This window comes from Phodopus roborovskii, unplaced genomic scaffold, assembly GCF_943737965.1.
Source record: "Phodopus roborovskii unplaced genomic scaffold, PHOROB, whole genome shotgun sequence".
Lineage (NCBI taxonomy): Eukaryota > Metazoa > Chordata > Mammalia > Rodentia > Cricetidae > Phodopus > Phodopus roborovskii.
Window position 1 is genome coordinate 18,182,745 of NW_026126541.1, and position 25,945 is coordinate 18,208,689.

A 25,945-nucleotide genomic window follows, 5' to 3' on the forward strand; every position below is an offset into this window, starting at 1 on the left:
TGTCTGCAGGAGTTCTCAGAAGCAACCATTCTGCTGGGGATGGTGGTGCTGCAAGGCTGGGTGCTTCAAGGGATATGGATATGAGCAAAGTGTGACACAGATACACACACACACACACACACAGAGAGAGGATGTACTGGTACGCTCCTATAACCCCGGCACTCTGGACACTAGAGAGTTCAAGGAAAATCTAGGCACCAAGGCTACACCAGCTACATAGGGAGTTCCAGGCCAGGCTTGTGCTATATTGCAAAGCCCTGTCTTGAAAGAAAAGAAATGAAAACAAAGAAGACGATGGGTGAATAAGGCAGGCTCTCATAAAGGAGACGTGCTATATGCAAACATTGCTGGCTTTACTGTCAGGGAAGAGGAAGTATGCCGGTTCTAAAAGGATCAGGCCAGACGTGTATGGTCTTGGAAGGTAAAGGTCTCATAGAGGTAGAAGATACAGAAAATTTTTTTATGTTTTTATTTGTTTGGTTTTGGTCTTTGGAGAGATGGTTTCTCTGAAGACCTAGCCTTCCTACAACTCACTCTGTGGACCAGGTTGACCTGGAACTCACAGAAATTCACCTGCCTCTGTCTTCTAAGCACTGGGATTAAAGGCATGAACCACCACTGTCCAACCAGAACATTTTTTTGGACCTAAAAACCACAGCCTAGACACACAAGTGGCTTCAGATAAACACTGCGTGCAGGTATTAGATGGGCGACTGCCGGAGCCCTCCCAGGAGAAGTCACTGCAGCTTGGGGGAACAGATGGGCTTGAGATGACATGGAAACAAATCAAGTGGGAAGGGGCTTGTCTGTCAGGCCTGCTGATGGAAGAAGTGGCTGGCCTCTGCGACTAGCTGACAAGTAAGACGAGTAAGGAAGTGCAGGACTTGATTTAGAGGGGTTGGACCAAAGAATGTCCACAGTACCTACGACTGCCTAGTAGACATGGGGGTCTGGGAATCAAGCCAGTAACTGGTAGACAGGAGTCTCTCTGATGGACAAAGAGTTAGTTGTGCAACTAAATAAGCTATCTCTGGGAGAGAAACCAGAACATCGATCTAGCAAGTGAGGGTGGGCAAGAATAATCCAAAAGGAAACCAGGAAAAGGATAAGTGGACAAAGAAAGGTGGTGGGAGTTTGAGATAGGGAAGAGTAGTCAACCATGGAAATGTGATGAAAATCAAGGACAGAGCATATAAATAAGAAATAGTTGTTGACTGAGTGACTGACTGACTGAATGAATACATGAATGAACAAGTCCTTGGTCAGAAGAATGGCCAGGGTTGCTTTCAAGAGAATTTGGATAAGTTTTACCCCATCCTCCTATGAAAACGTTTCTACCTGCACAAGTCATTCTGCCTGCACACACAGCCTTTCCTGCTTCCCCCACAGTTCTCCCCATCCTCCTTCCCAGTTTCTACAAGCAAAACAACACACCTCCAGTGTCAAAGTAGACAGGAAACTCCAACCAGAGTTTCCACTTCATTAACAACTGCCCCTGTGGCTCCTCTTACATAAAGGGGTGTGTGGTAACAAAGAGGAAGAAGACACTGGATTCCAAACCCGGTTGCACTACTAACAAGCTGTGTGACTTCGGAGAAGCTGATCAACCACTCTGGATCTGCCTTGTTCCACAGAAGGGAGGTACATCTGGAAATTCAGACCAGGGTTGAAGGTCCCTTTGTGCGCCACAGTTTATCATTTGCATAAGTTCCTTGCAACACCCTCAGAGAAGGGTATACAAGACCTAGGAAAATGACCCTCAGACGCAGCAGCGCCAGGACAGAAGGGTACCAAGAAAGTGAAGACAGCGCTGCTGGCGCTTCGCACACAGCCAGAGAGCAGATCCCATTCTCATGGCTGAGAGGGATCCCATTCCAGGGGCTGAGAAGGCTTGACTACGCTCACCCCGCACCCCACCTCTCTAGACTCCCAGACCAGGAGGCTCTAAAAAGCCCTGCGGAGGGGTGGGGAAGAATAAAGATTTCTATCCCATGGCCCTGCACTGCTTTTGCAAGTCGGATTCTCGTAGACACGATCTGCAGACTGATAATGACACTGTGCCTCTCTGGAAAGAGCGACTCCGACTTCTGGGGACGCAGGCTGCCCACGCCGCGCCACGGCCGGCCGCCGGCCGACCCCGGCCGGGGCTGCCAGACCAGCGGCGCACTCGTCCGGCCCCCTCCGCCGGCCTCGTCGCGGTCTGGAAACATTTCCTGCCCCCGCCCCCACCCCCAGCTTCCCGGTGGGAGCGAGTTGGCCTCGAAGCCGGGTCAGCGCTCGCAGTTACCCCAACTCGCTTCCCAGCCAACCCTCTCCGGGGAGGGCCCCGTCTGGCTCCGAAAAACCAAGGGGAACCCAGGCGCTGAGCGAGGTCGCTCGGGAACCCCAGGGTTCGGCCAAGGCAGGGACCAACTGGCGGCGCGCCGGGACCCCGCTGCCTTTCCTGGCGTTACCTGCTCGCTTGCGGGGGTGTCCCGGAGCAGCCGGCCTCTCCCGGCGCTGTCTCCCCACGCAGTTGCCCATGCTGGCTTCTCAGCCGGTCCCCATGCACCGGAGACGGCGGCCGGCCGGCTGCTCCACGCTGCTGCCCCGAACCGCGGCGTTCCCGGGTCAACGGCTCCCGCAGCCCGACATCGGGAGATCCTGGATCTCCCCTGGGGCGCGCTCTGCCCGACGCCGGCTTCGCCACAAACTTTGCGGGCCAGGGGGAGAGGGAGGTGGCCAGGCCAGGGGGGCCCGCGACAGTGCCCGGCCAGAGACCAGCCGGCTGGAGGGGCGGAGGGAGGGGGCGGACACCGCCGCAGCTACTCCTGGATCGCTCGCGGCTCCCAGCTGGGGCCGGCCCCCCGGAGCCTGTCAGTCACCTGCCTAACCCCGCCCCTGCCCGGCCCCGTTCCCTTCCTCCCGTTCGGGGTGCCCGTGCCACCGCCGCCAGCCGTCCCAGGTGCGCATGTGACCGACGGCACCGCCCCTCGGGCCGGGCCTGGTTTTCTCATTGGCTACTCCCTGGATGCGTACCGCCCCTCAGCCCCACCCAGCCAGGTGCCCGCCCTGCCGTCTGTCTCCCGGGGAGAGCGACCGGGAATTATGCGCCCTCAACCGCCCCGGCTGCGTGCCCAGCAGGCGCTTCCCCTCCTCGTGCCGCGCCCCGGCCCAGGCCCCGCCCTTTAGGGGTGGGGCCGTCAGGTCCCTCAAGAAACCGCCAGGCTCAGAGCTGGCAGGCACGTGACCTGCGAGCGCCCCGCCCCCTAGGCCTGCGCCTAACTATTGGCCGTGGAGGCGCGTGCGCGGAGAGGCTCATCTCGTGGCAACACCCACTTCCCCCCCCCACAGTCTCAGGCTCGCGTCATGGCTGCCGCCACCGCTCTAGAGGAGGCGGCGGCGCCTATGGGCGCCCTGTGTGGCCTCGTGCAAGACTTCGTCATGGGTCAGCAGGAGGGGCCCGCTGACCAGGTGGCTGCAGGTATGGCAGGCAGAGCCGAGAGGCTTCTGCAGGGGCCGGGCCGGAGGGAGCGGCCTCAGCCCCGGCGCGCGGCGGGAAGGGAGTGAAGGGAGAGGCGATTGTGATTGGTCTTCTGGTTGCTCGGCCCGCACTGCGAGCGCTGCCGCACTAACAAGTTGGAGAGTCGCATCTCGCTGTAGTCGATAAAGAGTCGTTGCATTCTCCCACGAGGACCCTCCGGGCCCAGCGAGAGCAAGAGATTGTGTAGGACACAAACCAGCCCGGAAGTGGAGCTGGGACTTGGACTCGGTTTTCTCCTCCAAACCAGATGCTCGCACTCCGGGACCGCGTTGTTTGTGGAGTGTTAACGCAAAGAGGTGCGGGTTCGAAGGGTTACGCCCCGCTCTCTTGCCATCCTGGAAGTAGCATGCGCCACAGCTCACATATGTGGTTGTAATTAGAGGGAGGAGGGGAGGAGCCAGTGTGGGTCCTGGTCGGTCGGCTTGTAGGTGACTAGTGTTACTATTTAGGCTTCACTTAATGTCTTAATGGGGTTTTTGGTAAGTTAGCTTCCAATTTGAGTAGTCTCTTAGTTCTGAGTTTATCTGGGATTTGAGCAAATAAAATTTCTTGGAATTCTTTCCAAATGTTGAATGTTAGGATGCCTTCAGAGTCAGGTTTAAGAAATAGAATACAAAATGGATATAGATGCGAGTTTTCCTAAATTATTTTTGGATGTTTGTGTGTTTGGGAGAAGGAGAAGTCTCTTCTGCAGATTGGACATAATATACCAGAAATGAGCTCCAACTAGAAATATATGCTGGTCCTTAGCAGTATTCCCCTTTTGTTCTGCAATTCTGTTGTTATTGAGCACATATTTTTCACCCAGCATATATCAAGTATAGTCTGTTATGGGGTATTATCAATGCCATTTCCCCTGGTATTTTACTATGGAAATTTACTATCATTTAACAAAATCTAAAGAATTTTTATTTATTTATTATTTTTGTTTGTTTGCTTGAGATGAAGTTTCTTTGTGCTGTCCTGGAACTCACTCTGTAGACCAGGCTGGCCTTGAACTCAGAGGTCTTCATGCCCCTGCTGTCCTGAGTGCTGGGATTAAAGACATGCAACACTATTGCATGTCCCTGTAAGGACTACACATCCACCAGTACTTAGAGCCGATCATTAACATTTTTTTCTGTATTTTGAATTATTACATACTCATTTAAACTGCAGAGGTCAATACGTTTATCTCTTAAGTACTTTGGCATGGGTATCATTGACTAATGTTTGTTTATGGTTTAGTTGGGGGTAAAACATATCCAATGAATTATATTGGAAACGTTGTTTTTCATAGAGCTATATACTTAATACCACCCCATTTCAAGATAGAGGGTATTACTATATTAATGTTAATCTGTAACTGTTTTTCCACATTCATACACTCAGACAATAATTTGGGATTTTGTGGATTCATAACACATCTTGAAAAGATGATCTAAATAACTTACCACATTTTTACATCTTTGTAAAATGTATTTTTTTTTTGCCTTTTTAAAAAAGCCTAAACTATCATATGGTTTAAAATGAACTCTGTAGTGTGTGTGTGTAAGTGAACCCTGTTGTAATGTACTCGTTTTAAAATAAAGAAGGTTGTTGCAGAGGCACAGTAACTGGCAAGGTGGAAAGGTTTGATGGAGTTGGATTATATTTAACTTTGGATCTGAATGACCTCATGTAGGTAATAGGAGTTTAGCTCTTTGAGCACGAGCCTTTAAATGAAAAGAAATTTAGGAAGGATTAAGTTAGTATTCTTCAATCATAGTTGTTAGGTTATGGAAGCTGACAGTTTTGGGCTATTCCCAGAGTATGATGCACTTTCTACAGCCTAAATCATTCTGTGTTCATACTGAACACATGAGCCTTGGAAGCCACAGCTCTTCTGCAAGTTACAAACACAGAAGGAATGACCTGTGATGACAAAGGAACTGCAACCTTGTTTTGTACCTGGTGGTTTTTGGTGGAAATAGTGGTCAGCTACCAAGAATATCCAAGTACTAGTAAGGAAATGACTTGGCAGCCCAAAAGGCCTCGCAAACAGGTGTTCAAAGACAGCCAGTAGTTGGTCCCAGCCTTTATTCTCAACATTGACTTCTTGGACCCTTAGTTCTGGGCACCCACCTTCATTTTCCATTTCCTGAGTGTTTTCCTTCCAGTTCTGGCTATATCTAATCCAAATTAGCCCTCATACTCAAGGCCCAGTTCAAGTTCTGGTACCTCAGTATTTCCTTATTACCCTGGCCAGACAACACTTCTCACCCACTCATGCACTCTCTAGCAGGTTTGGTTCACAGGTATATACGTAACCACATCTGACCCTCCAGTTTCTACCCACAGTCTCCTGGACCTTAGTAGACACACCATGTTAAGAGTAGTTTTTCCCTGCTGGTCTGATCCCATCACCACGACAGCCCCAAATAACACACAGAGGCACTGTATTAGATACAAAGCTGTTAGCTTGTTACTAGCATTTCTTATTGGCTAGCTCTGTCTTAAATGCTAACCCATTTCTATTAATCTAAGTATTTCCACGTGGTCTTATCTTACTGGAGAGAGGCCTGGCATATTACACTGTAGGTCTTCCATCTTGAATCTTCTGTCTACTCCTTCCTCTCTGCTCCTAGTTTCTTAGTCCCACCTATCTTGCTTTCCTATTGGCCAACAGTGCTTTATTCGTTACCCAATAAGAGAAATATTTGTCAGAATGACATCTCCCATCAACACCATAAAACTGCTTAGGATGTGGCTCAGTGAGTAAAGGGTACTTGAGTTCAATCCTCTGGACACAAAGAGAGAACAGATGCTCAGAGTTGTCCTCTGACACGTGCATACACAAGATGTAAAAAGAAGTTTATGTGACTAGAATTGAAGATACTGGAAGAATGTTTGGAATTTGTAGCACAATTAGCTCTTAAGACTCAAAGGACAGGAAATGACTATCCTAAATGGACCCAGAGGTTCGAGCCTGGGGGCCAGGAAACAGAAGTAGCTTTATCTAAAAACAGGCAGGGAAGGGACCATAGATGGAGTGATTTTTGGACCTGCTGCATTTTTAAATACTTTTACATTTTTACATACTCCCCCCCCCATCATTAGGGTTTCCCTTCATTTCAATCTTATTTATATTCTATTTTGCCACATTTTTTTTATTGCCAGAAGAAAGTACTATTCCTGAAGTGGCATTATGAAATGACTGTGGCATCATCAGAAAGGTTTTTGTTGTTTTGAGTTTGCATAGGGCCTTATGTAAGTAGGCTGTCCTCAAACTGCTTATATATTTAAGGATGAGCTTGAACTTCTGATCCAAGTGCTGGGATTACAGGCATATACCATACAGTGCTGGAAATTGACCCCAGAGCCCAACTGAACTCAGAAATGGCCTTTTTGAGAGCCTGATGGGAAGCTATTCCTGAGGGATTTCCCTCCATTCTGCCCCTGCACTTCCTTCTGGACCACCCCAGCCCTGGCCCTCATTGCCTTGGGCTGCCACTCCAGATTCTTAAGAGGCTGCATCTCCATGAGACAGAGATTTGATTGTGCCTTTTAGGTCAGTGACCACACAAATACTGCTTTGATTCCTTCTCTGTGCCCCATGAACTAGCTGAGGAAAGCATGGAAAGTTAGGAAGTGTTAGTAAGTCCATTGCTAGACAGGAAATCCTGGACACATTGGAGAAACGTGGGCCTCCTATAAAGGGAAGGGAACTCATATTTTCCTTTGTCCCAGGAAAACTGCCCTTGGGAAAAATAACTATCACAACTATTTGTTATTGGTTCTCTTACCCCAGGAGTACAAAGGCGTCATTTATATTATTTCTTGGTTGTTTTCATTTGGAAAACTTAGTGACTTAAAATTTGTAGTCCAGGTCTGCAGGTGGCTCACATTTGTAGTCCCATCTTTCAGGAGACTACCAGGAAGGTCACCACGACTTATAGAGGCCAGCCTGGGACAGATAGTTTTAGGTCAGCTCAACTTACTAATGCATTTCCATAACCCAGAATGTATGTGTACTCCTTCTGTTAACCTTGTTGATATTACTGGGTGACATTGAATTGTGGATGCTTCATTTAAAAGTCTTTCTACCCCAATAGACTGGGTTTCCTTAAGAACTCTGTCTAGCTGGGTGTGGAGACACACTCCTTTAAGCTCAGAGCTCTGGAAGCAAAGGCAGGTAGATGTCTGTGAATTTGGGGCCAGCTTGGTCTACAAAGTGAATTCTAAGCCAGCCAGAGCCACACAGGAAGACCCTGTCTGTATCCTGTCTTAAGGCCAAACACAGCACCTGCTTTATGACAGATAACTATATTAAAGGAAAACAAACCACTTTTTGAGATGTATGTAAGGAACAGCAAAGAGGAAGAGAATAATTTTGTTTGGGGTATCTAAGGAAGGTGTCCTAAGTGTTGATGCTTAAGCTAGCTGTATTTCAAAGGAAGCATGTAAATTCCTTCAACAAGGGCTAAATGGAGCATTCCAAGGGACAAGAATGAGAGGAATCCTGGTGAACGGAGTAAATAGAGGGCTGGGGAGCTAAATTATAAAGGCCTTCAAGGCAATAAGGAGACAGTGAGGATAGTAAATAAAAATAATTCTATATTTCAGGAAGATAATTTTGAAGTACAGTAGAATGGAAGACTTTTAACTTTTAACTTTTTCAAACTTTAAAATATGGAAGACTTTGTGAGTTTGTGTCACCCTTGTGTAGAATCTCTGTATCATTCTAATTTTAGCATATGTGTTGCCAGAGTGAACCCAAAAACTTTTTTTTAACTAAGGTAAAATATAACTTTTAAGTGAACAGTTGAGCTGTTTCGCCTATCCACAGTGTTCCACAGTCATTGCCACGGTCTAAAAGTTAGAAGTTATCTGCCGCCAGGTCAGACTCTCCTGAGTTCAATCCCAGGAATCCACGTGGTGGACACTGAGCAGGAAGTCCTGCAAATTGTCCTCTGAGCTCTGCGTGTGTACCCTACCACATGCTCCCAACACAAAAGAGATGAAAACGTAGTGAATAGTTTCAGAACATTTTTTTTTCCATTGCACCCAGCATGGCTTGGTCCTGGAAACCTGACTGGGGCAATGAGAGAAGAAAGGACAGACACACAGACATGCTCTGGGGTACCAATACCCCTTAATCATTTATAGCTGGTGAAAGAGGGGGCAGCTAGTCTTTGTGGGTGGTCTTTGTAGGGGAGCAGTCTCAGGCTGTAAACAAACTGCACTCATGCTTTTTGTACCCTGTGTTAACTTACATAGACTGGGGGAAGGCTTTGACAGTTCCCATGGGTCCCAGGCACTGGTCTTTGTTCAGTGATGCACATTCACTCAGGGCATCACACCAAAAAGTAGGTTTAGAAGGTGTGAAAAGGAGGCTTCATAACTGACAAAAGACATGTCTGAAGCAGACTCATCAGAACCAGGATAAATCCTAAGATGCTATGTGAAAGCATTCTCAGAATAGCTCTATTGGGTCTTTATTTTTGAAGTACTTTCATTCAAACCCTGGATCCTGTAAAAACTCTAAAACTCTGGTCTCCCCTAGGAATCAGAATGCATTATAATGGATGCTTCCCTGTAGCAGTCAGCCAGCTTCCTGGTGCTGCTTTCTGAATGCTGAAGGAGTTTTCAGTTAGAAAATCTGAGGGACTTGACTGGTAGGGGGTTCCTTGGTTTGTTTGTCCTGTGAGACTGACTTGTTGCCCCTACCCCCACTGTACAGCTTGCTCATTTTTTTCCTTGGCCTTTTTCTCAAGCGCTTGGGCAGCAGCTGGGCCTTCCACATGCTGGCACAAGTAGAGCTAAGAGTGCTTGATGGCTAAATTGGTGCCAGTCACGAGCTATGAATCCTGACTAGAGCTCCCTTTTCCTCTATCTGGTTGGATTTCTCACTCTAGTACCAGACTGAGCTTCTGCCCAACCCAGCTCACATTTGTTGCTATAAGACCAGCAGACATAGGGAATTGGAGATTTGGGAGAGTGTTCTGAAGCCTTTTCCGCCTTTTTCTCCTGTTGACAGAGGTTAAGGCTCTGCATTTAGAGGTGTCTGGGTCTGGAACCCTGAACAGACTTTGGAAATATTTCCCCAGTTCCTATATCTTCATTAGTAAAGCTCCTTCATCCATCTTAACCCACTCCTTCCGAGATAACCTGTCAGTCTTTCTTCCCTCTTGAACATGTGATAGCAGTTTCTGTTACATGTTACTCATGCTGTTAATATTGCTAACTATTTACCAGACAGAACACTGAAGGTGCGAAAGGATGTATCTGACAGACGATCTTTGCTAATACTGTGTGACATAACCTCAGCTGAATTGGTAGGGGAAAGATCTGACCTTAGTTGTTTCAGAGAACAAGTTTGTCTAGAAGCGGTATAGCCAAAGATAAAACTACAAAAAATGATGTCTTGTGCTCATAAACTTTTTTTCTGAAGGAGGTTGACAATTCTGAAGATAATTTATGGGACTGGAGAGATGGCTCAGTTGTCAATGCTCAGACCTTTTTTTAAAATTAGGGATGTATGTGAACCATTTTCCTGCTTGGTACCTACAGAGCTCAAAAGAGGGCATCAGATCCCATGGAACTGGAATTACAACCACAAGCTAGCATGTGAGTGCTAGGAATAAAACCTGGGTCTTCTAGAAGAGCAGCCAGTGCTCTTAACCAATAAACCGTCTCTCTAGCCCGAAACTTCAATATGATTTTATGTTTAGTTTGACATACATAAATACAGAAATAATGACAGATGTTTGTATAACATGTATGTATGCCCATTTCCCAGGTCTTTCAACTGAGGGAGTCTAAAAGCTGTGTCATTCGAATAGCACATCCACACCCAGATCATGCTATCTAGCTATCTGGCTAATTTATTTGAGATAGAGTTTCCTGTGTAGATTAGCTTGGCCTCCAACAGTGGAAAACTCAATGCCACGAGGATTGGGTATAGTGGTATTTTCCGGTAATTCCAGAATACGGAATACAGAGAGGCAGGTGAATCTATGTGAGTTTGATACTAACCTTGTCTACATAGTGATTTCTAGGACAGCCAAAGTTACCTAGTGAGACACTGTCTCAAAAAATTAAAAATAAAATAAAATAAACTCTGGGCGTTGGTGACGCATGTCTTTATTTAGTCCCAGCACTTAGAGGCAGAGGCCAGCAGATCTCTGTGAGTTTGAGGCCAGCCTGGTCTACAAAATGAGTTCCAGGACAGTGAAAGCTATTCAGAAAAACCCTGTCTTGGGAGAGGGGCACAAAAAACTTAGTGGGGGTCAGCAAGATGGCTCAACAGAGGCCAGGCAATGGTAGCGCAAGCCTCCAATACCAGCACTCTGGAGGCAGAAACAGGCAAATCTCTGTGAGGCCTGCCTGATCTGCACAGATACATAGAGAAACCCTGGCTCAAAAAATTAAAAAATAAAAAGAAGAAGAGAAAGAAAGGAACCGGTATATTGAGGTTGTGCAAAGCAAGAAAAACTGAGAAACTTATGGAGGAGACTGAGTTCTTCACCCTAATTATAAAGTGATATATTTAATTGGATCTTTTAACAGAACCATGCATTAGTGGGAAGACTGGTGAGACCTGAATAATGTCTAGAATTTAGGCCAATGTTACTCTTTTAGTTTTAACAAATGTAATTGTCCTATGTAAGGTGATAAAGTTGGGAAAATTGAGAAACTTTTGCATTGTCTTGGCAATTTTCTATTAATCTAAAATCATCCCAAGGCCAGGTGTAATGGTACAAGCCTTTAATCCTAGAACTCTGGAAGCAGAGGCATGTGAATCTCTGTGAAATCTACCAGCCTGGGCTACATAGCAAAAATTTTGTCTCCAAATACAATGGTGTTGATAATAACAATAATAATAACAATAATAACAACAATAATAACAATAATAACTGTAAACATGGATTGTATAATACTGTTCTGCATTGAGATCTTTTCCAGTTTTCAATGTGTATATAGCTGCTTCAGTCTTGTTTCCACATTTGGGCTATTATGAATAAGCTTCGGGGAATATGGGCATATGACCATCTTAGATAGCAATTCATTTCCTTTGGTATAAAACCAGGAGTGTTATAGCTGGGTCATAGGATATTCTTTTGTTGTTGTTTTACTTTACAAGGAACCTCCATACTGTTTACCATAGCAGTTGTGCCAGTTTGCAATCTCACCAAGGATGTTTGCACACGATTCATTCTTCTCTCTGTCCTTACTGGCACTTGTCACTTGTCTTCTTTAAGTAGCATCCTAACAGTTATGAGGCCAGAACCTCTAGGGCTTTAATGAGTCAGATCTTTTACATGTATAGGTTTGCTAAATTTGTAGCTAGGTATTTTCTGTCTTGCTTCCTGTTCTTCCTCCTCTACACTCCATGTGGTTATTCAGTGTTAGGAATTGAGCTCAGAGCTCAGTGCATGCTGGATAATCACTCTATTAATGAGCTATACCTTTAGTCCTTTTTTTTTTTTTTTTTTTTTTTTTTTGCCCTTATGCCATTTGTCCCCTTTTATCCTTTATATTGTTCTATAGGCTATTGTGTGTATATACATGAAGGGTTTTTTTTTTTATAATATTAATTTGTACATAGTCAGCTTATTTATTTCTCTTGGATTTTCTACATTTCAGTCATAGATGATGTTTGTTTTCATATATTCAGTGCATATCTGAAATGTGACAGCTTCTTATCTAGGAGGCATCTTCAGGGTATGGTCTAGTATAGAGTCTAGTGTAAACAGGAAATACTCAACCACTGAGTCCTGTTTTAATCTTTTTGTATTTCTTTTGTTTCTTCTAGATGTGAAATCCGGTGGCTATACAGTGTTACAAGTGGTAGAAGCCCTTGGGTAAGAATCTCTGTTCTAGGATATTTCTCCAGTCTTGCCTGGGTACTTTTACTAGTTACTGCTTCCCTGGAACCAGCCTTCTGTCCACATCAGCACCTCAGTATAAGCTGGTCTTGGAATTGTTTTCCCTAAAAGGGAAAGCCACATCAGGTTCTGACTCAGCCTGCAGGTTTGGGTGAAGTGGGCAGCTAAGGCCTTCCCCTGTTTTCTCATTGGAACTAGAATTTCTCTTGTGCTTCCTTAGATCCAGCTAATCCCCTTGGAGCCTAGTTGCCCCAGATGGTTCAGACATATTGTAGGCCCTGTCACCCTGTCTGGAGAGTCCTCAGGACATGGACAGTGCCAGATCCCCACTAGTGAAAGAGGCTTGGAAATAGCTAAAAGAGCAGTATTGTGGGGGATAAAGAGATGGCTCAGTGGTTAAGAGCACTGGTTGCTTGTCTCGTCCATAGGACCTGAGTTCAATTCCCAGCTCCTACATGGCAGCTTACAACTGTCTGTAACTCCAGTTCCAGGGCATCTGACATCCATGGCAAAACACCAATGCACATAAAGTAAAACTAATTTTTTTTTTTTTTTTTTTTTTTTTTAAAGAACAGTGTTATAGCCCAGGGTTCTCAGAATCAGATAAAACACATGCCTGTAATCTAGGGCTTGTTTTCCCCAAATCTCATATGTGGCAGACCACTTAAGTTGACAAGTCTTATTAATAAAGTATTGTAATAGTCAGTCTTGTCTTCTGAAAAATGAAGGAAAATTTTAAAACTAGCATGTTTCACACAGCAGATCATTTGGCTTTTCTTCTTACCTTCTTATGGCCTTAGGTTTTTTGTTTTTGTTTTTCTTGGTTTCTCTTTATAGCCCTAAATGTCCTGAAGCTTACTCTGGATTAGACTGGCCTCAAACTCAGAGATCCTATTGCCTCTGCCTCTGGAATGTTGGGATTAAAGGCTTGGGCCACCACCACTGGCAGTGTTTTGTTGTTGTTAGTGTTTTGGGTTTTTTGTGATAGTTTTATTGAAAATATAACTGGCACAGGGCTAGAGAGCTGGCTCAGTGGTTAAAAGCACTGTGTCTGTTCTTCAAAGGACCTGGGCTCCATTCCCAGTACCCCTGTGGCTACTCACAACTGTCTGTAACAGCAAACATGCAGGCAGAGCACCCATATACACATAAATAAATCTTCGTTTGAGTGTGCCCCTCTCTCTCTCTCTCTTTCTCTCTCTCTCTCTTTGTGTGTAAAACTGACATACCACAAAGTTCACTTTTTTTTTTTTTTGGAGAGGGTTTTCGGGACAGTTTCTCTGTGTAGCCCTGGCTGTCTTGGAACTCACTCTGTAGACCAGGCTGGCCTTAAACTCACAGAGATACTCCTGCGTCTGCCTCCTGAGTGCTGGGATTAAAGGCGTCGGCCATCACCATCACCCAGCAAAATTCACCACTTTAAAGTGTGTAATTCTGTGCCTTTCAGTACATTCATGGATCTGTGCATTCTTCCATTTGAACATATTTATTATTCCAGAATGAAACTTGAACTCGTGAGCATCCAATCCCTTATCCCTCTTCTTCCCAGCCCCTGGCAGTCTGGGTTTACCTGTTGTGGGAATTTTAGATATGTAGAACCGTGTGACCTTTGTGTCTGGTTTCTCTCACTGAGCATGTATTTTGCTTTTCCTATTGCTGTCATAAAATACTCTTGACAAGAGTGCCTTCAGGGAGAAAGGGCTCACAGTTAAGGGTAAAATATACTGTGTCAGGGAAATTCTAGTAGCAGAAGTTTGAGGCATAAATAAGGTCACATTGCATCTAAAGTCAGGAAGTAGAGGTCTCTTCGTCTATATAGTCCAGGATCCTAGCCCAGGAAATTTGGTTTCCCACATTTAGGGTTAGGCTTCCCAACTCAGTTTCATCCAGAGAATCCTTCACAAGGATATTTATTATAGGTGATCCCTCACAAATAAGGCTGGAAACTAGTCTCCTGGGTGAGCCTAGATCATATTAACATTACAGCATGTTTAAAAGTGTTCTTTTATGTTGTAGTATGTCAGTTCTACAGTTCTTTGCTCACTAAACATTCCATTGTGCCAGTGATCCCCATTTTGTTTAACTATTCATGAGTTATGATGGACATCTGGGTTTTTTTCACTTTTGTGCTGTTATGAGTATTTGTGTGCCTTGGCCCTCTTTTAAGTGCTGCAAATGCATGATATCCTACCTGCTAAGCAGAAACTTTTCTATGAGTTCCCGTCCTTAGAATACAATCAGGAGTAGTTTTATTTCTGTACCAGTGTATGTTCCTTTATATTTGAAGTTTAATTTAAAACTCAGGATCAGCCTTCCAGAAATCTGCTTCTTGTTCAGGTTATGTTTAAGTGTAATCTCAGGAGAGCTATCTGAATATTAATCATCTTGTTGCTCCAGTTCAGCTATTCCCATATCAGTAGTCCTTCCTAGTTAGAACTGCTGCAGTAGACCTTGTCAGACATGCACAGAGCCCTGGGTTCAGTTCCCAGAACAGAAAAATCAGACATACAGGCAATATACATCTATGATCCCAGCACTCATGATGTGAAGGCTGAAGAGTGAATTCCAGGCTGTTCTCAGTTATAGACTTTGAGGCTAGCCTGAGCTAACTCCCGTCTCTAAAAAAACAAACTTTTATTTCATTCATCTTTGTAACCTTCCATTTATTAAAGGGTGTGGGTGTGTGTAAGCATACCACCTAGGACCTTGGTTACTCAGCATTGTTTTCCCCTTAGCAAGACTTTACAAATAGCCTAGTGTAACAGCTCATATCTATAATCCCAACACTTTGGGAGTTAAGGCAAGAGGATAGCAACAAGTTGAATGCATCCTGGACTTAGAATGAAATCTTGTCTTCAAAAAGCAGAACAGAAAGGGGGACTGAGGAGATTTCTTAATTGGTGAGTTCTATCCCAGTACCCATGTAAACAGCCAGATATGGTGACACATTCTTAATTCTGATGCTGGGTAGGTAGAGACCAGCAGATGCAGCAGCCAGCCTAATCAGACAGCTCTAGGCCAACCACTGAGAAACCCTATCTCAGTAAGCATAAGGTGGACAACTCCTGAGGATTGACACCTAACATTGACCTCTGGATTCCATGTACATACTACATACACATGTTTACCTGTGTGTGTGTCTCTGCACACACAAAAAGTTTTAGTTTGCAAAAATCTTCTGCCTGTTTTTAGGAGAAGCTAGAGCTGCCAGACATTTCTGAAGCCCTATGGGTACTGATCATACCTTTGGGAAGAGAGAGTAAGCACAATGCCCATTGAATGCCAAATAAGGGATGCCAAGACAGACTCTGATGTCACATGAGCCTCTGATGCTGCTAGATTAATCTGGGGATACGTTTGGGGCTTTAGTCTACTTATTTTTCCCTTTCAGACAGAGTTTCCTGAGTCTCCCTGCCTGTCCTAGAATTCAGTGTGTAGACCAGGCTGGTCTCTAACTTAGATATCTGCCTGACTCCCAAGTGCTGGGATTAAAGGTGTATGCCACCACCCAGCTGGAGTTTCATATTTATTGGACACTAATGTTATTAGCTCAGGAGCACTTTTTCTATTTTTTATTTTATTTACTTATTTGGGTTTTTTGAGACAGGGTCTCTCTGTGTAACAGCTCTGACTGCCCTGGAACTCTCTTTGTAGACCAGGCTAGCTTTGAACTCACTGAGATCCAGCTGCCTCCCAAGTGCTGAGGTTAAAGGTGTGTGCTACCACCTCCCACCCAGCCAGGACTACCTTTCATGGACTTTTAAAAACTCTTTTAGGAAGGTGTGGCTCTCTATTTCCAAGGGAATAAGTGTGACTAAATGTAGAATGTTCCCTTTATAATTTGAACTGGTTAATCACAGATGCTTTCTATCTCCCAGGTCATCTCTGGAGAACCCTGAACCTCGAACTCGGGCACGAGGAATCCAGCTTTTGTCACAGGTGCTGCTTCAGTGTCACTCCTTGCTCCTGGAGAAGGAAGGTACTTTTATTGCTAGTAGGAATGAATGCCTTTCCACATCGCTAAGCCATGGCCTACATGATGTGCACAGGGAAGGGGGTATAATGTATCTATGAACAACTAATTCAGGGTCTTCCTTACTTAATGGCATTTAAGGCAGAGATGATCAAAATTAAATTACTCTACACTTGGATTTCAAATACAGTCTTTGATAATTTTTCAGTGTATCTCAAGTGTCCACATCTTGTAAGCATATAATATCTACTGTCTGACCCTTTAAGGAAAGGTTTGTAGGCCCTATATTCAACCCCCAGCACTTAAACAGAAGGCAGAGGGCTTTGGATAAAGCACTTACCGTGCAAGCCTGACAATCAGGGTTTGATCCCTGTAACTCACAGTGGGAGGAGAAAACAAATTCTTGGAAGTTATCCTTAGTTAGAACCTCTAAAAATAAAAAAATCACAGAAAGAAAGCTTAGTGGTGCAGCCCAGGAAAGTGCTTTCAATCCCCAGTGCCGAAGAAGAGGAGAAGTTCCATGCAGAGAGACTGGGGTTGATGACATGGCTCAGAGGTAAAGGTGCTCTAGAAAACCCTGGAGGCCTGAGTCTTATGCCACATGAAGCTGGAAGGAGAGAACTGGCCCCTGTAGGTTTTCTACATGCTGTGTAACTGCACTATCTTAGTCACTGTTCTATTGCTGTGAAGAGACACTGACCAGGGCAAGTCCTAGAAAAGAAAGCATTGAACTGGGGCTCGCTTACAGTTTCAGAGGGTTAGTCCGTTGTTGTCATGGTGGGAGAATGGGGGCATGGGTGCATGGGTGCAGACAGGATACTAGAGAAGTAGCTAAGAGTTCTGTATCCAGATCCGCAGGCAGCAAGGAGAGAAAGACACTACTGGTCCTGGCTTGGGCTTTTGAAATGCTTCTAGTGACACACTTCCTCCGTCAAGGCCACACCTCCTAACCCTCTCAAGTAGTGCCCCTCCCCGATGACTAAGTATTCAAATATATGAACCTGTGGGGGCCATTCTTATTTAAACCATCACATGCACATAAAGTAGTGAAGTTAAGGAAGCAATTCTGAGGGGTTCACTGTGAGCTTGTAGGAAAATGAATAGTAAGAGGCTTTCTTGTCTCTGTAACTCACAAAGTACAGCCCCATTAAGTGGGAGGCCATTTCTTGATGCAGGAGAACATTTGTAGGGAAAGCAAAATGGAATGGTGTTAGGAAGCAGACAAACAGCTGGGCCTTCCTCACACACGCTAAGCTGAAGGCTGGATCTACTTTGTGCAGTGGTACATCTGATCCTGTTCTATGAGAACCGGCTAAAGGATCATCATCTTGTGATCCCATCTGTCCTGCAGGGCCTGAGGGCACTGGTGAGTACTTTTCATTACATAACTGTGTTTGTGGGAACCCTTGTACAGCTCTCCTGGCTTTTTGGGGATGAACCTTCACATGCTGAAGGACTAAGGCCCAAATGTAGGGGTAAATTACTGTTAGCCAGCTCTATGGTTCCTATAGAGAATAAGTCACCCTGTGTGGCAGTGGCACCCTTGAGATGTTCACTTTACCTTGTAATAAACTTCACCTATAACCTACACTTAAGAAAAAATAAATAAAAAAAATAATATCTGAAGAACCGCAATTTGGCTGGTTTGAAAGGAGCTGTGGAGAAATACACAGCTAGAGAAAGTTTCTCTCTGTGCATGCTTCCTCCTGAAGCAGAATGTTGGGATGCCCAAATACCTAGTGAACCACATTGTAGAGCTGTATCTTAGAGACTGTTCTCATATCTTGTCATCTCCCTCAGAGTCTGTCTGTGGCCCTGCCCCCTGGGCTGGCTGTCTCTGTTCTTAAAGCCATCTTTCAGGAGGTACATGTTCAGGTGAGTATTAATAGTTGCTAGCTTCCTTTGTTGCTAGTCTTTCTTGTGTAGATCTTGATGTCATTAGAATTAGGTGATAACACAGATTGTCTGAGCACTGAGGCCTGGTGACCTCATTTTAAATGGTATTCCTTTATAGTGGGTAAGGAGAGGAAGACATGGCATTTTATCTGACCTGTCTTGCTAAGAACCTAAGACATTCATGAAACAAGTTTGGGTTACTGGTGTCACTCTTGTGGTTGTGCTGCTAGGTCACTAGCCAGGCCTTTCTCTGCAGCTCCTCTTAACTTGATCTTATTGTGGTTCTCTGAAAACTATCCACTAGAGATTGTGAAGCCCAAAATAGTTATGCTGTTTGAAGTAGTCATTGTTTTCTTTCTTCACTTATTTCCTGTCTTCCCACCCTCAAGTCCCTGCTACAAGTGGATCGCCATACAGTGTTCAGTATCATCACTAACTTCATGCGATCACGGGAAGAAGGTAACAAGCAGGGCTGTCTGAGAGGTCTGAGAAGCAAGTGGTTGCTATCTCCTTCTGTAAGAAGGGTGTGGTCATCTAGGGGATGTGTAGTAAGGCCAGGACTCTGAGGAATGATAAAGATGTGGGGTCCAGTCTTCTCCCATTGTAGGAAGAATACACAAGCATGCACACACAGACTTGCACATATCTTCACTGAATACTTGGGGGAGGGGGAGTGCTCTGCTAGGCCAGAAAGGAGAACAAGAGACAGCAGGAGGAGAATTCCTAGGCTTTCTATCCCCTGGGACAGCAGTGACCTTGTTCTCTCCTTCCCAGAGCTGAAGGGCCTAGGAGCTGACTTCACATTTGGCTTCATTCAGGTGATGGATGGAGAAAAGGATCCCCGTAATCTTTTGGTGGCTTTCCGCATTGTCCATGACCTCATCTCCAAGGACTACAGTCTGGGTATGTTTTTTGTAGTGGTGATTAGGTGGTTGAAGCTGGTCAGACAGAGTGAACATAAGTCAACATTATTCTTTCTCTGTTCTTATAGGACCTTTTGTGGAGGAGTTATTTGAAGTGACATCTTGCTATTTCCCTATTGACTTTACCCCTGTAAGTACATCTTTATTCTTCATCAGATAATAAGAGTATATGTGTATGGACACATTATTCTAAACAAGTGAACAAAACAGACAATTTTCGTTCGTGTGTGTGTGTGTGTGTGTGTGTGTGTGTGTGTGTGTGTTACATTTCTGTGTAGTGTTGGTGCCTATGTGTGGAGGCCAGAGGAAGATGTTATCTTCTTTTATCCCTATTTACTTGCTCCTGACAGACCCTCCTGTCTCCAGGGTGTGCCATTGAATCTGGAACTCACCATTTTGGCTGAACTGGCCATTACGTGCATACCACCACCCACTTGCAGTGTTGGGTTACAGACAGACCCACCATTGGTACTGGAGATCTGTAGCTCCTGCTGTCACTTCTTCCGCTGAGTATTTCTCAGACTGACAGATATTTTAAAGTCCTCATGGATTCATATTTTAGTAAGCTGCAAAATGGAGAAGGATCCCACACAGAAGGAGGGTTCAACTTAGCAGGTACTTGAGAGGGTTCCTTAAGTTCCCTAACAAGACATTCAGTGCTGAGCAGGGTTCTAAGCTGTGGTTCCTGCCATTGAAGGCTGCAACACTGAGGTGACAATATAAAATTAAGTGTCAAAATGAGTGATGCCATAGTCATTCTGAAAGATGAGTTTATTGTGAGCTATAGTTGGTTAGAACTGAACTACTGAGAGGAACACCTAAGCTTCAGGCTCAGAGTGGCATCAAGGGAGCCACGAGCCCCAGACCTGGAACAGTGTCAGAGGGAAATCCCAGGCTCAGGGCCAGGAGTGAGGAGTGATCACTGGGTAAAAGGACAGCAGCAGTTTCTATCAGTAGCTTCCAAAAACAATCACAAAAAGTTCCTCTGGGAAAGAGCGCCTATGTCCCAGCCAGGATCCATTGCCATTTCTCGGTTGGAGATACCTGCTACTACATCAACCACTGGACCCTCAGCCCCACCTACACCTCCAATGGGAGGAGCTGTCAGTGGAGCCAAAGCCCCCCAACTATACCAATTGGAGAAAGAGAGAACCCCTGAAACATAAGCTCCACCTATACCAGTTAGAGGAAGAGATGTTTAAACAAGGTAAGAACATACTCAACAATATAAAGAGCAATACAGTACCACTAGAAGTTGATGGTACAACAACAGCAAGACCTGAACATCCTAACAAAGATGAAGCAGAAGAAAACAACCTAAAAAATAACTTTATGAGGATGATTGAGGCCCTTAAAGAGGAAAGAAAAACAAAAAATTGGAAGATAATCAACAAATCCCTTAAAGAAAACCAAAAGAAAAAGGGGGGGAAAAAAAAAACCAAAAAAACACCAATCAAGTGAAGGAAATGATTCAAGACATGAAATCTGAAATAGAGGCAATAAAGAAAACACAAACCAAGGGAAATCTGGAAATGGAAAATCTGGGTAAAAGATCAGGAACCACAAATGCAAGCACAAACAACAGAATGCAAGAGATGGAAGAGAATTTCAGACATTGAAGATAAGATAGAGGGAATAGATTCATCTAATGGGGGAATGTCTTTCTGTATTTATGTTTCTCTTATTGGTTGGTGAATAAAACACTGTCCGACCAATAAGGAAGATAGGTGGGCTGAGGAGAATTCTGGAAAAGGTAGGCAGAGGGTCCGCCAGAAGAGTCATCGTGTAGAGCCCAGGAAGAGAGGAGGCGCCAGGTGTTCTCTAGTAAGCCGAGACCATGTGAAAATCCATAGATTATTAGAAATGGGTTAATAATTAAGACAGAGCTAGCCAATAGGAAGCCCTAGTCATTGGCCAACAGCTTTGTAACTAATATAATACCTGTGTGTTTATTTGGGGCTCAAGGGCCACTGGACTGGCCAGGAAAGAACCTTCGCAACAGTCAGTGGTTAAAGAAAAATTTAAATCCATCAAATCCTTAACACAAAAATGCAGGAAATCAGAGACACCATGAAAAGACCAAACTAAGAATAGGGATAGAGGGAGAAGTCTAACTCCCAAAGACACAGAAAATATATTCAACAAAATCCTAGAAGAAAACTTTCCCCAGCGTAAAGAAGGACATGCCTATGAAAATACAAGAGGCTTACAGAACTCCATATAGGCTGGCCAAAAAAAAAAAAAAAAAAGAACTGCAAGAGAGAAAGGCCAGGTAACTATATATAAAGTCAAAATTATCAAAATTACACCTGACTTCTCAATAGAAACAAAGCCAGAAGGTCCTGGTCAGATATTATGCAGACACTGGGCAGATTCCAGCCCAGACTGCTTTATCCAGCAGAGTTTTCAAAAACCATAGATGGAAAAAACAAGATAGTCCATGATAAAAATAAATTAAAACAATACTTACCTATAAACCCAAGCCCTACAGAAAGTCCTAGAAGGAAACACCAACCCAAGGAGATCACCTATGTTCACAGAAAATAGATGAGTTTACAGCAGCAAATCCCAAAGAAGAGAATTGAACACACAATGACATCATCAACAAAAAAACCAAAAATAACAGGAACTAGCAATCACTGGTCATTAATATCCATTAATATAAATGCTCTCAATTCACCTATAAAAAGACACAGGCTGACAGATTGAATACAAAAACAGAGCCCATCCTAATGCTGCATACAAGAAACACACCTCAACCTTACAAATATTACCTCAGAATAAAGGGTTGGGGAAAATTTTTCCAATCAATGGACCTAAGAAACAAGCTGGTGTAGCTATCCTAGTATCTAACAAAAATATACTTCAAACTAAAATCAATCAAAACTGATTTCATATTCATCACAGGAAAAATCCGTCAAGAGAAAAATCTCAATTCTGAACATCTATGACCCAAATACAAGCGTTCCTGCATTTGTAAAAGAAGCATTACTAAAGCTTAAATCACAAACACACACTAATAGTGGGAAACTTCAACACCACACTCTCACCACTGGACATATCTGCCAGACAGAAGCTTAACAGAGAAATAAGGGAACTAGCAGAGGTTGTGACTCAAATGGACTTAGCAGACATCTATAAAATATTCCACAGAAACACAAAAGATTATACTTTTCAGCAAATCATGGAACCTTCTCAAAAATTGACCACATAGTCGGTAACAAAGGAAACAAAAAAAAAAAAAAAAAAAAAAAAGGAATAAACCCCTGTACCATATCAGATCACCACAGCTTAAAGTTAGAATTCAACAGCAGCATTAATTTCAGAAAGCCCACAAACACATGGAAATTGAACAGTGATTAACTGAATCACCACTGGGTCAAGGAAGAAATAAAAAAGCTTCCTAAAAATTTAATGGAATTGACCGCACAACATACCCAAACTTATGAGACACAATGATAACAATGCTAAGAAGAAAGTTCATAGCACTAAATGCCTACATAAAGAAGCAGGGAAAATCCCACACTAGTGAATTAACAGAACAACTGAAAGCTCTAGGACAAAAGGAAGCAAACTCAACCCCAGAAGGAGTAGACAGCAAGAAATATTCAAATTGAGGGCTGAAATCAATAAAATAGAAACAAAACAAAAAAAAAAAAAAAAAAACAAAAAAAATAGTACAAAGAATCGGTGAGGCAAAGAGTTGGTGCCTTGAGAAATTCAATAAAATAAACTTTTATCCAAACTAACCAAAAGGCAGAGAGAGAATATCCAAATTAACAAAATCAGAAATGAAAGGGACATAACAACAGACACTGAGGAAATCCAGAGAATCATCAGGTCATACTTCAAAAACCTGTACTCCACAAAATTGGAAAACTTTAAGGAGATGGACAGTTTTCTAGATAAGTACCACATACCAAAATTAAATCAAGAGCAGATAAACAACTTATATACACCTATAGCCCTAGAGGAAATAGAAACAGTTATCAGTAGTCTTCCAACCAAATAAAGCCCAGGCCCAGATGAATTCAGTGCAGAATTCTACCAGATGTTCAAAGAAGATCTAATATCAATACTACTCAAATTATTCCACACAGTAGAAACAAAAGGAACATTGCCAAACTCTTTATGAAGCTATAGTTACTCTGATACAAAACCATACAAAGACACAACTAAGAGAATTGCAGACCAGTTTCCTTCATGAATATAGATGGCAAAAAAAATACTTAATAAAATACTATCACACTGAATTCAAGAACATATTAGAAAGATCATCCACCATGACCCAAGTAGGATTCATCCCAGAGATGTAGTGATGGTTCACCATATGAAAATCCATCAATGTAATCCACCATATAAACAAACTAAAAGAAAAAAGAAAAAAACACCATGATAAAGGTCTTGGAGAGAATAGGGATACAAGGAACATACCTAAATATTGTAAAGGCAATAGACAGTAACCCAACAGCCAACATCAAACTAAATGGAAAGAAACTCAAAGCAGTTCCACTGAAATCATAGTACTCATAGTTCTAGCTATAGCAACAAGACAAAAGGAGTCAAACTCTCACTATTTGCTGATGATATAGTTTACATAAATGACCCCCAAAATTCTACCAGAGCAGCCTGAGTCATCCCCAACTTTTAAGGATTTTTTTTTAATGGTGTGTGTCTGACTAAGTATAAGTACCTTATGTGTACAGGTGCCACAGATACCATAAGAGGGTATCGGGTTTCCTGGAGCTATAATTACAGGTCCTTGTGAGCAGCAGGCCAAGGGTGCTAAGAACTGAATTCAGGTTCTTTGTGAGAGCATTATGTGCTCTTACCCATTGAGCCATCTTTCCAGCCATTAAGTCCTTTTTATTACATTTACTTGTATAGATATTGCCAAATTCTGATTTGGTGAAGCAATTAATTTTATTGGGGTTTTTTTAAACAGGAATGTGGGTAAAGGGTTTCTTATAGGAACAGAAATGGCTAAAGACAGCTGCATCACCAAAGACAGCTCACAAAAAAAAAAACTTGGTGCATCCTGCACAGCCTGCAGACTAGCAAACTGTCCTTTTCTGGTGTCTTATTTGGTGTGAGCCTCTTCTAGGCAGCTTAGCTGATCTTTGTTTTTTCCAGGCTGCTTGGCTCCTCTGAAGAGCAGTTTTTACTGCTTATATATACTTGGGGAGGGAAGAGTTTAGTGGATCTGGTCAATTTCAGGAACTTCTTAAAGCTGTTTTGAGTTGTTTCCTATCTTAACTAGCTTGCTTGAATGATGGGGTGTTTCATCTCCCTGTAAACATCCTCTCTTGAAAATATTCTATTTTGGGTTGGCACTATTTTGATACAAGCACTGGCTGCCCATTCAGAGGGCTTGGGTTCCATTCCCAACACCCACATGGCAGTTCACAATTGTCTGTAATTCCAGTTCCAGAGGGTTCAATACCCTTATAGAACTACATGTAGTTCAAATACCAAATGCACATAAAATAAAAATTTATTTTAAAAATCCTGTTTTCCATCCCTATGTTTTATGTTTTTCCAAAATGGAAGGCTTTACCCTCTGAGGAAATAGCTTCACAACACATGCCATGGCACATGTGTAGGTCAGAGGACAGCTCGCAAGAGATAGTTCTCATGTTCCATCATGTGGGTCCTCAGGGTTGAACTCAGGTCATCAGCCTTCGTGGCAGCTCTTTACAAAGCCTATTTGGCTTGTGTTACTCTAAAATAAATTTTGAGAGTGTATGATGATAGCTGGTACATATTTGCAGTGGGATACAGGTAGATATCAGAAGACAACTTTACAAATTCAATTTTCTCTTAACACTTTTACATGGGTTCCGTGGATTGAACTCAGATCTCTGGCCTTTTTTTTTTTTTTTTTTTTTTTTTTTTTTTAATGGTTTTTTGAGACAGTTTCTCTATTGCTTTGGAGCCAGTCCTGGATCTTGCTCTGTAGACCAGGCTGGCTTCAAACTCAAAGAGATCTGCCTGCCTCTGCCTCCTGAGTGCTGGGGTTAAAGGTGTGCGCCACCAATACCCATCCTAGATCTCTAGTTTAATGCAGCAAGGGCCTTTACTTGCTGAGCCATCATTAAATCTCTTTTCTCTGTGTATGTAGACATATATATTCATGTTCTTTGTTGACTCCTAGTTTTTTGAGGGGAAATACTAAGTACATGTGATAGGAGTGATATGTGAGCTTCACTTTATTTTTTGTTGTTGTATTAGGGGCTTGTTTTTGGGTTTTGTTTTGTTTTTTCAAGACAGGGTTTCTCTGTATAACTTTGCCTCTGCTTCCCAAGTGCTGGGTTTAAAGGTGTGTGCTACCATCACCTTGCTTAGCTTCATTTTAGAGTGATTTAAATGGATAGTAAATTCCCAAAATACTCTTTGTTTGGGTAATCATCTCCAGAAAAAGACCTTATGTCTGCCAAGTAGAAGAAAGTTGAGAATACTAATACTGGTACCATATTACTCTGATTCTGGGTGCAGTTCTGAGGCCCTCTACTACATCAGTTCAGTCAGTAAGTTAAACCTCAAGGATCTGCTGTGATTAATGAGGAATAAGAAGAGCTCGGATTGTTTCTCTGTCCACATTCCCAATTCCAGTTTCCTTTAGGATTACCCATTCCAATGCCTTCTAGGGATGGTTCACTTGGGGAGTCATTCAGCTACCCCTAAGTCTAACTAGGTCTGATATTTTCAGTCTGCTAGTTTGACACAAATTATCAATGCTTTTTATGCTGTCATAGTTGCTGCTTTTTATACAGGTGAAAAA

At 43.3% G+C, this 25,945-nt stretch overlaps 2 protein-coding genes across 5 annotated transcripts in view; one reads left to right on the forward strand and one right to left on the reverse strand.

Annotated features, from left to right (window-relative positions):
- Positions 1-2,812, reverse strand: part of Ubtd1 (ubiquitin domain containing 1) — a 55,722-nt gene extending 52,910 nt beyond the window's left edge. Inside the window, exon 1 of the mRNA XM_051199936.1 lies at positions 2,454-2,812. Coding sequence (XP_051055893.1) covers positions 2,454-2,523 — 70 coding nt within the window. The 5' untranslated portion in view covers positions 2,524-2,812. The remainder of the gene's footprint in view (positions 1-2,453) is intronic.
- A 491-nt stretch (positions 2,813-3,303) lies between these two features.
- Mms19 (MMS19 homolog, cytosolic iron-sulfur assembly component) overlaps positions 3,304-25,945 on the forward strand; it is a 36,587-nt gene continuing 13,945 nt past the window's right edge. For 3 of the 4 annotated variants that reach the window (XM_051199932.1, XM_051199934.1, XM_051199933.1), the window contains exons 1-8: positions 3,304-3,463; positions 12,300-12,348; positions 16,251-16,351; positions 17,626-17,711; positions 18,146-18,220; positions 18,631-18,700; positions 19,016-19,144; positions 19,233-19,294. In XM_051199932.1, the coding sequence (XP_051055889.1) occupies positions 3,349-3,463; positions 12,300-12,348; positions 16,251-16,351; positions 17,626-17,711; positions 18,146-18,220; positions 18,631-18,700; positions 19,016-19,144; positions 19,233-19,294 (687 nt within the window). In that variant the 5' untranslated portion in view covers positions 3,304-3,348. Of the gene's footprint in view, positions 3,464-12,299; positions 12,349-16,250; positions 16,352-17,625; positions 17,712-18,145; positions 18,221-18,630; positions 18,701-19,015; positions 19,145-19,232; positions 19,295-25,945 lie in introns of those variants that run through there. The other variant, XM_051199935.1, reaches the window with a different exon arrangement.